Genomic DNA, 11,636 nt, shown 5'->3' with positions numbered 1-11,636 from the left:
AGAGAGAGAGAGAGAGAGAGACCTTAAGAAGAGGCTCGGGAATATAAGTCCCAGTTGGGTTGCCAGGATTAACAACAGTAACAAGCTTTGGGGCTGGATTAGTTTCCAACAACGTTCTTTCTAACCAATCTGAAAATTGATTAAAATTAGATAGATGATCCGAAGAAAGAACTACAGGCAGAAACTAACTGTTTTGGCATGTTCCGTATGTTAAATACACATCAATCCTCCAATATTCCTCTTTTAAAATAACATGCTGAGTTGTATTATGGATATAATACTCCAGAAGCATTGAATACAAGTATAACAATTAAACATAATCATGAATGATGCAAATTTAACCAATATTAGCCAACATTTCTAAGAAGAAAATGATAATTGAACTGTAGAAAACATATTCAAAAGTGGTCTTTTAGTAGAGGATGGTAAAAATAAGGAAGAAATCCTAGTATATGCTGACAATGACACCACCAGAACAGTTTTCTTTTTCCATAAAATACTCCTGCGCTTATTGTCATAGCTTTTCAATACCAACATAATACAAACTAGTAAACAAAGTAGTGAACTACAGAAGCACTTTAGAAGAGCCACCAGCCACTTCAAGGATGTCATTCAATAAGGAATTTGGAAATTCTATGAACTTCTGAAAAGGATCAGGATGTAGGGGTTTAAAATCCCATCATTTACAACATATTTTGTTTGGAAAACATTTGGGACTTTTTATAATCTAAACCCAAAACATAATCACTACAAAAACACTGGCCAAACTCATCTTCCACAGCAAAAGCACCACCCTTCAACCATCCAAACCCACTTAGTAAAGCAAACAAACCCCTCAGTATACCTCAAGGTGTGTCATGAGACATGAGAACAAAGCACCGGAAGATTAAAATGATTCTTTTCTGTCATGCAATGGCAATGGAAGATAATACTCCAGACATGAATTTATTATAACAGTTATAATTGTTTAAGTCCTTAAATACCCAGATTTCCCTTTCTGATAAATTGCTTCACATTGCTAATATCCAATTTCATACAAGGAGCAGCACAACCATTAGGAGGTAGCCCAGAAATGTCAAAATCAGTAGAGTTCATATAAAATAAGCAGGTTGTGAAGCTTCTTAATCTTACCTGCATCTGGATGAAGTGTCTCAGGGTTACCAGGACCCACCAGTATATTAGTGATGCCAGTCATTTGGAAGGACATGTATGCATTGAAGTAGTATGGTGCAAACATAACAACAGAATCCCCAGCATCACACAATGTAAGAACAAGATTTACAAATGCCTGCATTGCAATAGGTTGCATCAGATTTCATGTAATGAGTACTATAGAACTGTTGAAAAATTCAGAGTGCTTTGTTTCAAGCCAATAAAATGAGTAACCATGTATCATGAAATTTGTTTCTTACACAATGCCTAAACATATAATGATGAAAAACTATGTGAAAGGAAATTATAAATAAATAAATAAACTGTATGAATTTTGACATATCTTAAGTTCAGTATATGATCTGAAAATTTGCCAAATATGCAAAATCTGGCATGGAAATATAGCATTCAAGGGAAAATACACATACGCAAACTCTTTTGTGAGAAAAACTTCTTGCATCTCTAGAGCGGCATAAATAATTACCATATCCCACCATCCTCCATAATATGTAGGAGTTTTTTGGCTAACTAATCAAACAACTTTAGCTCTAAAAGCAAGAAAAAGTCAATTCTGTGATACAAGCAAATTGGCAACCTTCAAATTTTCATATTTAAAGACATATTGCTCCTCTGTTTTGGGTCCTAGCCAACATGTTATAATTTGCTGCTCAGGTAGGCTAAGGCTGTATTGTGATGTTGAAAAATCAGATTGCAGATAAGCAAGCACGAGGAGCACCTAATAGGCAGAAGAATAAAGCATGACACTAGAACAAGGAACCAATAGAAGGATTGCATTTATGCACAATCAGGCACTGGATTGCACCAAGTGGACCCCCTTCCCTTATCCTAGCTGCTGTGCAATTAGACATGTAGAGCAAACAATTGGCTTTCCAACTTAACTCTCTCACATTCCAAAAGCTAAATACTGTTTTTTTTTTTTTTTTTTTGGCAATAGCATTTAATAAAATTTTGAGGAAAAAAATAATAATAAGAATGATCTTGCCTACCTGATTTGCACCTGCAGTAACCATCACTGAAGATTTGTTCAGTTTATTTTCTAGACGCATCTGCAAAATCAAATTAACTTACAACTTTCAGTTGGATAGCCATATTGGTCTGATTTTTTTATTAAGATGAACAATTGAAAAGGGTGCTTGAGATGCAGCTCTTAAAGATAGATACCTTTTTTATCAATGCCTCCCTGAGTTCAGGGATACCTTCATCAGCACCATAACGACTAATTGAAGGCTCAAATACAAGTTCTCTGGCCCTATCCAATGCCTGTTGGGGTGGTAGCCAATAAACTACCCCCTAGAGCATATATCAACCACAAGCATAACATGTCATACAAAAATGCAACCGAGGGACAAAAGCCACTTAAAATTACAGTTCTAAATTAATAGTATAAGCTGCAACCAAAAAATAAACCAATGATATAAACACTGGTAAAAATTTAACACCCTCCAACCAATGAACAAAGCCTCATGAATAACCAAAACAACAGGACTAAGCGTAACTTCCCAAATGAAAATTTCTTAAAATTATTCTTGTAATTTTTCAGGAATAAAATTTTAAAAAAAAAAAGAAAAAAAAAAAATCTCAAACAAGTCAGAAATCTGTTGAATGTTTGCTTCATATATATAAAAATAGATCGTCCCCAAATTTTCTTAAAGTTGTTTTGTCACAATATAACAAAATGGGGCCTTGAAATTTTGGGATTTAACAAGGGAAAAGATTTTCTTAATCACGTCATTTTCTTCGTTTATGTTCTTATACAAATTCGGGAAACAAATACCCCCCCCCCCCCCCAAAAAAAAAAAATAAATAAATAAAACCTTTGGAATTCTCAAAAAGAGCCCATTTTTCTAGAATAACTAGGAAAAGTAGTTTCAAAATATGCATTGCCAAACACATTTTCCATGTCCTGTCCTCAGTTTTCAACTTTCAAAACAAAGAACATACCTTTCAAAATTTGCACCAAATACACACTAATTTTCATAGAATAAACAAAACTGGTCTAATTTCTTGGTACCTCCATACTCATAAAACTCAGCACCAAACCAATATAGTAACAATTCAACATTGGAAGACTAAAACATGACGTTTTTCCTCTCATTTCTCAATAACTCAATGATAACACTAACAGCGACACCTGAATTAAAACCAAATTGCAACAACATAACATTGGAATCCAAAAAAGAAAACACAAACCTGGGCCAAAGACACAGCATTTTTGTATGTTCGTTGCAGTTCCTGTACCTGGAAAAACCAAAACATCCCCACTTCTTCACCACCAAAAACATAAACATAATACAGTATTACACAAATCCAAATGCAAATTGAAGCTAGAAAACAAACAAATTCAGAAAGAAAAACAAAACCCAGTTGGACTTTTAGCCTTTATACCTTAACCATGACCGGCATCTGAGTCTCCACAACCCTCGTTGCAAGCCTTCCGAACGAACCCATCTCACCCTCCTTCACACAGCCACACAAAAAAACCCACTCAAAATGAGCGGGGGGGGGGGGGGGGGGTATTTGTTTACCGAATTTGTATAAGAACATAAACGAAGAAAATGACGTGATTAAGAAAATCTTTTCCCTTGTTAAATCCCAAAATTTCAAGGCCCCATTTTGTTATATTGTGACAAAACAACTTTAAGAAAATTTGGGGACGATCTATTTTTATATATATGAAGCAAACATTCAACAGATTTCTGACTTGTTTGAGATTTTTTTTTTTTCTTTTTTTTTTTAAAATTTTATTCCTGAAAAATTACAAGAATAATTTTAAGAAATTTTCATTTGGGAAGTTACGCTTAGTCCTGTTGTTTTGGTTATTCATGAGGCTTTGTTCATTGGTTGGAGGGTGTTAAATTTTTACCAGTGTTTATATCATTGGTTTATTTTTTGGTTGCAGCTTATACTATTAATTTAGAACTGTAATTTTAAGTGGCTTTTGTCCCTCGGTTGCATTTTTGTATGACATGTTATGCTTGTGGTTGATATATGCTCTAGGGGGTAGTTTATTGGCTACCACCCCAACAGGCATTGGATAGGGCCAGAGAACTTGTATTTGAGCCTTCAATTAGTCGTTATGGTGCTGATGAAGGTATCCCTGAACTCAGGGAGGCATTGATAAAAAAGGTATCTATCTTTAAGAGCTGCATCTCAAGCACCCTTTTCAATTGTTCATCTTAATAAAAAAATCAGACCAATATGGCTATCCAACTGAAAGTTGTAAGTTAATTTGATTTTGCAGATGCGTCTAGAAAATAAACTGAACAAATCTTCAGTGATGGTTACTGCAGGTGCAAATCAGGTAGGCAAGATCATTCTTATTATTATTTTTTTCCTCAAAATTTTATTAAATGCTATTGCCAAAAAAAAAAAAAAAAAAACAGTATTTAGCTTTTGGAATGTGAGAGAGTTAAGTTGGAAAGCCAATTGTTTGCTCTACATGTCTAATTGCACAGCAGCTAGGATAAGGGAAGGGGGTCCACTTGGTGCAATCCAGTGCCTGATTGTGCATAAATGCAATCCTTCTATTGGTTCCTTGTTCTAGTGTCATGCTTTATTCTTCTGCCTATTAGGTGCTCCTCGTGCTTGCTTATCTGCAATCTGATTTTTCAACATCACAATACAGCCTTAGCCTACCTGAGCAGCAAATTATAACATGTTGGCTAGGACCCAAAACAGAGGAGCAATATGTCTTTAAATATGAAAATTTGAAGGTTGCCAATTTGCTTGTATCACAGAATTGACTTTTTCTTGCTTTTAGAGCTAAAGTTGTTTGATTAGTTAGCCAAAAAACTCCTACATATTATGGAGGATGGTGGGATATGGTAATTATTTATGCCGCTCTAGAGATGCAAGAAGTTTTTCTCACAAAAGAGTTTGCGTATGTGTATTTTCCCTTGAATGCTATATTTCCATGCCAGATTTTGCATATTTGGCAAATTTTCAGATCATATACTGAACTTAAGATATGTCAAAATTCATACAGTTTATTTATTTATTTATAATTTCCTTTCACATAGTTTTTCATCATTATATGTTTAGGCATTGTGTAAGAAACAAATTTCATGATACATGGTTACTCATTTTATTGGCTTGAAACAAAGCACTCTGAATTTTTCAACAGTTCTATAGTACTCATTACATGAAATCTGATGCAACCTATTGCAATGCAGGCATTTGTAAATCTTGTTCTTACATTGTGTGATGCTGGGGATTCTGTTGTTATGTTTGCACCATACTACTTCAATGCATACATGTCCTTCCAAATGACTGGCATCACTAATATACTGGTGGGTCCTGGTAACCCTGAGACACTTCATCCAGATGCAGGTAAGATTAAGAAGCTTCACAACCTGCTTATTTTATATGAACTCTACTGATTTTGACATTTCTGGGCTACCTCCTAATGGTTGTGCTGCTCCTTGTATGAAATTGGATATTAGCAATGTGAAGCAATTTATCAGAAAGGGAAATCTGGGTATTTAAGGACTTAAACAATTATAACTGTTATAATAAATTCATGTCTGGAGTATTATCTTCCATTGCCATTGCATGACAGAAAAGAATCATTTTAATCTTCCGGTGCTTTGTTCTCATGTCTCATGACACACCTTGAGGTATACTGAGGGGTTTGTTTGCTTTACTAAGTGGGTTTGGATGGTTGAAGGGTGGTGCTTTTGCTGTGGAAGATGAGTTTGGCCAGTGTTTTTGTAGTGATTATGTTTTGGGTTTAGATTATAAAAAGTCCCAAATGTTTTCCAAACAAAATATGTTGTAAATGATGGGATTTTAAACCCCTACATCCTGATCCTTTTCAGAAGTTCATAGAATTTCCAAATTCCTTATTGAATGACATCCTTGAAGTGGCTGGTGGCTCTTCTAAAGTGCTTCTGTAGTTCACTACTTTGTTTACTAGTTTGTATTATGTTGGTATTGAAAAGCTATGACAATAAGCGCAGGAGTATTTTATGGAAAAAGAAAACTGTTCTGGTGGTGTCATTGTCAGCATATACTAGGATTTCTTCCTTATTTTTACCATCCTCTACTAAAAGACCACTTTTGAATATGTTTTCTACAGTTCAATTATCATTTTCTTCTTAGAAATGTTGGCTAATATTGGTTAAATTTGCATCATTCATGATTATGTTTAATTGTTATACTTGTATTCAATGCTTCTGGAGTATTATATCCATAATACAACTCAGCATGTTATTTTAAAAGAGGAATATTGGAGGATTGATGTGTATTTAACATACGGAACATGCCAAAACAGTTAGTTTCTGCCTGTAGTTCTTTCTTCGGATCATCTATCTAATTTTAATCAATTTTCAGATTGGTTAGAAAGAACGTTGTTGGAAACTAATCCAGCCCCAAAGCTTGTTACTGTTGTTAATCCTGGCAACCCAACTGGGACTTATATTCCCGAGCCTCTTCTTAAGGTCTCTCTCTCTCTCTCTCTCTCTCTATATATATATATATATATACACACATTCATAACTATATATATGCACACATGTCCTTGCATATGCATGTACCCTTTTCAGACCAATGTCGCAATGCATAGAGTTTGGTCAATCCTTGAGAACAAACTGTTTTCTTGGATCTTGCATTTGAATTCTCTGGAATCTTCTAACTATGTGCTTTCTCTTATTTTGTGTAGAGGATTTCAGATATCTGCAGAGATGCTGGAGCTTGGCTTCTTGTAGATAACACTTATGAGTATGTTTGTAATTTCACAAGATGTGTAGTAAACAAAAATTATAATTTAAATCATTCTTTTATTTTTTATATTTTGTGTTTTTTTTTTTGGGGGAGAGCCCCGCCGCCCGCCGGGGGGGGGGGGGGGGATGGGGGTTTAGAAGTCAACATATGACACAATTGTGTTTGTGTGAATATTCTTGTATTTTGATAATAAATAACGAAAAACAGAGTTTTTGAAAAGTTGAGAGCAGTGGACGAAAGAACTTGGAGTATTATTGTTTCATTTGAGGGATAATTACAATTACCACCCCTATGGGATGCCCTTAAACATAGAGGTATTTTGTGGTTTGGTTTGTGAGATTTATAGCTCCCATGTGCTTAGATCCATTAGTCAATTTGGTGAACTTTAATGGGATTTGATGATATGGCAAGTGCTAATATCACCTACTGATGCAGCACTTTATAAAAAGACATTTGATGATGTGCATAGCAACCAAATAATTTACACATTAAGGTTTAAGTGCACCAATCTTAGACTAATGCATAGATGGCCTATCTAGAACATTAAATTTGGTCCATCAAACATCACATAGAATATGCAAATTAAGGATGCCAATGGTGAAGTTATTGCTAGGATGTTTAGTTAGGGTACTTTTATTGGTTTGTTTTCAAAGATAATTCTCCAGTTGTATCTGGTCCTGTTGACTTGTGACTTGAGTTTATGTTTTTATTGTTTTTTAATTGTTTACTCATGAAGCAGAGACTATAACGTGCGAGTCTTATGGAATTTATTCACAGGTACTTCATGTATAATGGTCTAAAACACTCATGCCTGGAGGGAAATCACATAGTCAACATTTTTTCCTTCTCGAAAGCATATGGGATGATGGGATGGCGTGTTGGATATGTAAGTTATGCTTTGATATCTAATGTTCATTGTTTTATTTAGATCAGCACAGGAAAGATACATATGAAATTTTGCAAAACTTTGAATGGAGCATTAGCTTGCTTAGAACAAATTGTGCTAGCATTGAGACTAAAATATAAAGAGTGACTAGTTAATGCATCTCTTACTTGGTGGTGGTTACTTTCTTATTCTTAGAAGTTAATTGAATCTGTATCTTTTAAAAATATTCATCTGGATTTTGTTATTATCCTCTCTGGCAACATGTTCTTCCTGTTCAAACAAAAAAAGCTGTTGATGATTTCTTATTATGAGAACATCATAATTGAATCACAGAAATTAAATTACCTCTGACTGATCACTATAGGTTTACAATACTAGTAGCTTCATTCTTCTTTCTGCACTTTTGTTATCTATTTCAAGTATGGAGTGAGCTTGAAAACATTGAGTGACAAGAGAGTTGCTATTCCAAAAATGACATCATGGTTTGTCCATTTTGCTGACTGAATGTTTATGAAACACCAAGTTCTGTATATGCTGGATTTCCAATTTATTTTGGTTAATAAATAATCTCTCCCAAGTGCATATTTACAATTTTCTCTTTATATTATTGTCAAAAGTTTGCACTTCTTGTCTACGCTAATTGTTGAATGCATGCAGATAGCATACCCTACAGAAGTAGAGGGCTTGGCTGATCAACTCCTCAAAGTTCAAGACAACATTCCCATCTGTGCTTCAATAATTTCTCAACGTTTAGCCCTTTACTCCTTGGAATTGGGACCTGAGTGGGTCACTGAGCGAGTAAAAGATCTTGTCAAGAACAGAGAAATAGTTTTAGAAGCACTCTCACCCCTTGGAGAAGATGGTGTGAGAGGAGGAGAAGGTGCAATATACCTATGGGCAAAGCTTCCAGATCAATATGTGGATGACTTCAAAGTTGTTCAATGGCTTGCTCGTAGGCATGAAGTGCTTGTGATCCCGGGAAGCTCATGTGGCTGTCCAGGAAACCTTAGGATCTCCTTTGGAGGCTTGATCGAGAGTGAATGTAAAGCTGCTGCAGAAAGACTGAGGAGAGGGTTAGAAGAATTGGTCAGAGATGGCATGGTGGAGTAACTAAAATTTTTAAGGTTAATTCAAAACATCAAAATTGGAAGTACTTTTGCATTTGAATAATTGGACGCTTCATGAAATTGGAGCATTAATTCCAATGTGTATATTCAGAAAGGTATTTCCAAATACATTCATGTTATTTCATATACGTGCCAAATGTTTCTTAGCTTGATACTGATAACATCATAGTAACATATTTGATTTCTTTCTCTTTTTTAGCCAAGATTTTTGAAGCTCTAACTCTTAGGGGTTGGTCTAGCCATTTACATGATTAAAAACTCTTAGCCTGCATCTTTGGGTCACTCTAAAGGATTCCTTGCACTACTTAGATGAGTTTTGGACACTTCAAAAAAAAAAAAGGTTTGAAGCTTTGATATAGTAGATTTGGGAATCATGATCATGAGAGAGATTGTATCAAATCCACATGGGTAATAAATAATAATAATTAATAAGTCGTTGGCAAGTTACTCTGTTAGCAACATGAAAGACGAACCTCTCTAACAACAATTCAAAAAATCTAGTACCAAAAAAAAAAAAAAAATGTACTACTTTCCATGTAGTTGATTGTGATTGGTAGAAAAAAAAGTGGTAAGTTCATATAAAAATGATAACAACCAATCACAGTCTGTCATATAAAAGTGTTGTGGCAAAAATTGTGAGTTTGTATGGAGTAGTGTTAAGAACTCCCAACAGTTTTGTTCTAACTTTTGCTTTCTACTTTCTGCGTGTGTATTGCGCATGTATGCGTGTTTATCACAAGACTTTTGGCTTGATATCTTAAAGGGCTTGTCATCAAAAGTGTCCACAAGAGTTTGTCAGGTACATAATGATGCATTGTTTCATGATCCATTTGTGCCCTATTATCATCATCATCATCACCACCACCACCACTACTATTATTATTATAATTAAGTGGGGGTCAAGATGAATTAGTTAGCCCCATATGTCCCTCCAAAAAAAAAAATGTTTAACCATTGTTTTTTGAATTAAAAGTTACAATTTTTTTAAGCAATATCTTTAGGTAAGAGAAAATCAGGGTTGTGGGAGTCAGAAATTCGAAAAAAGAAACAACAACTATGTTAAGAATGTTTTGATCTCTAGATAATTGACTTACACAATTTATTTGTCAAAAGAACAAGGTAAAATTCCACATTGGAAAACTCAAACAATTGATTCATCAAAGTAAGATTACGAAATATTACAAACCAAGCTTCACCACTCTTTTCCCGAGGTACTGGAAGTTACAAAGAAACATAATGTTTTATATTTCCCTTTTTCTCTCTCTTCTCTTAGGGTTCTTCCTTCTTTTTTTTTCCAATCCCCTCTTTGTTGCAATATCCTCCCCTTTTATAGGCATTTTTCCTTCCTTTATCCCCTAGCTGGCCTGTCCTAGCTGGATCTTTTGAGGACATTTTCCCATTCTTTTATTGGTTTCCCAGTTTTTATCCTGAAACAAGACTTTTAGGGGGTGTTTATATTGTTTAGGTTGTCCTATATGTATTTAAAGTAGAAGAAATTAGGTAGAGAACCTCTCCTTAATGTGGAGATGGCGACTTCTGTGATCCTTATCCTTTCAGGAGGTTTCCCGAGATGGTATTGGTAAGAGCACCACCTTGGCCAAGAATAGAAAGGGTGGGGTCGATCTCACGTGGTACTTCTTTCGTTTATTGTGGGTTCATCCATGCTTATGAGCTTGGAAAAGCGTTTCAAGATTGGTAAGTATGCTCAAAACTCCATGGGAATAGTCTTGAGAGGTTTCTTGTTACTACTCGTTGAAATGGGCTTGGCCATTTCCTCAAGTATGATGCTCTGAGCATTTGGGCTTTGGCCTTGAATCAAGTTCATCCCCACAAGGACAATCCTCTAATTATAAAGAGGGATACTCTCTCTCCTTAGCACCACCTGCTAACACCAGTGCAGCACTATTACATTCTTAGCAAATGGCACACATCTAACTTGAGCTACAACATAGTAACCAATTGTGTTAACCCTTATTTTATGGAGTGAGTCTCTCACAAGTATGCAAATCTCATATCTCCTTCTTTTGACGTGCTCCCCATGCTCTAATTCAAGAGGCCATTAGAGGTTTGATTGTTTAATTACTAATTTAGGAGAAAAGGGGGGGGGGGGGGGGGGGAGAGATAACAGAGAGACTTGTGTAAGCACTTGATATTATCCTAGAAAATTTAAATCGGTTAGGCAGCATTAGTGAAAACAACTTTCTTAGAGATTTGCTCCCTTTATTACTCAACGGATAAGTGATTTATGCTTTTATGATGCCTTGGGCTGTTGGGTTGGTGATGGTATAGCGCATCATCTTTTGGTTGGTGATGCTGTTATATTTTCAATTCATCTTTTTGTTTTCTATTTATCAATATCATACTCTTACAACAATGATCTCAATACATTTCCATAAACCTAGTTTTTATTTCTTAGATACCAAAAGCATTTTTATTAATTTTAAAGTTTCTTTCCTAAGAGCTTTTTTGTGGATTAGTCGGTCAACTATTTTTCAAAACTGGTTCAAAGTCAAGTTGAACCATTTTTTTTAATCAAACACTTCACAATTCAAACTTCTCTTTGCTCTAAATTAAAACCCATCATTAAACTTTAGTTTAAAATAGATCTCTTAGTTTCCAAGGGATCTTTCTTTATTGCTTGTAACAACTAACATGATGATGGAGTTTAAAGATCATTGCTTAAATTTAACCAATAAATGAGTAAAAAACTCAATCATTAAAAAGAAAAA

At 34.9% G+C, this 11,636-nt stretch overlaps 2 protein-coding genes across 2 annotated transcripts; one reads left to right on the top strand and one right to left on the bottom strand.

Moving 5' to 3' along the window:
• Positions 1-22: 22 nt before the first annotated feature.
• LOC136061524 (aromatic aminotransferase ISS1-like) lies at positions 23-3,663 on the bottom strand (the record flags this gene model as incomplete). The annotated part of the gene is given in 6 exon segments (XM_065776277.1): positions 23-129; positions 1,132-1,288; positions 2,160-2,219; positions 2,335-2,463; positions 3,364-3,411; positions 3,559-3,663. Coding segments are annotated over 6 exon segments (564 nt in total), but the record flags the coding sequence as incomplete, so codon positions are not given.
• A 492-nt stretch (positions 3,664-4,155) lies between these two features.
• LOC112021063 (aromatic aminotransferase ISS1) lies at positions 4,156-9,105 on the top strand. The gene is made up of 7 exons (XM_065776276.1): positions 4,156-4,299; positions 4,415-4,474; positions 5,346-5,502; positions 6,505-6,611; positions 6,833-6,891; positions 7,672-7,780; positions 8,438-9,105. Exons 2-7 carry the CDS (start codon positions 4,415-4,417, stop codon positions 8,888-8,890), a joined length of 945 nt encoding a protein of 314 aa, XP_065632348.1. The 5' UTR covers positions 4,156-4,299; the 3' UTR covers positions 8,891-9,105.
• The last annotated feature ends 2,531 nt before the right edge of the window (positions 9,106-11,636 follow it).

This window comes from Quercus suber, unplaced genomic scaffold, assembly GCF_002906115.3.
Source record: "Quercus suber isolate HL8 unplaced genomic scaffold, Cork oak 2.0 scaffold_131, whole genome shotgun sequence".
NCBI lineage: Eukaryota > Viridiplantae > Streptophyta > Magnoliopsida > Fagales > Fagaceae > Quercus > Quercus suber.
Note: the sequence above shows the minus strand (reverse complement) of the source record. Positions and strands in the feature narration are given on the sequence as shown.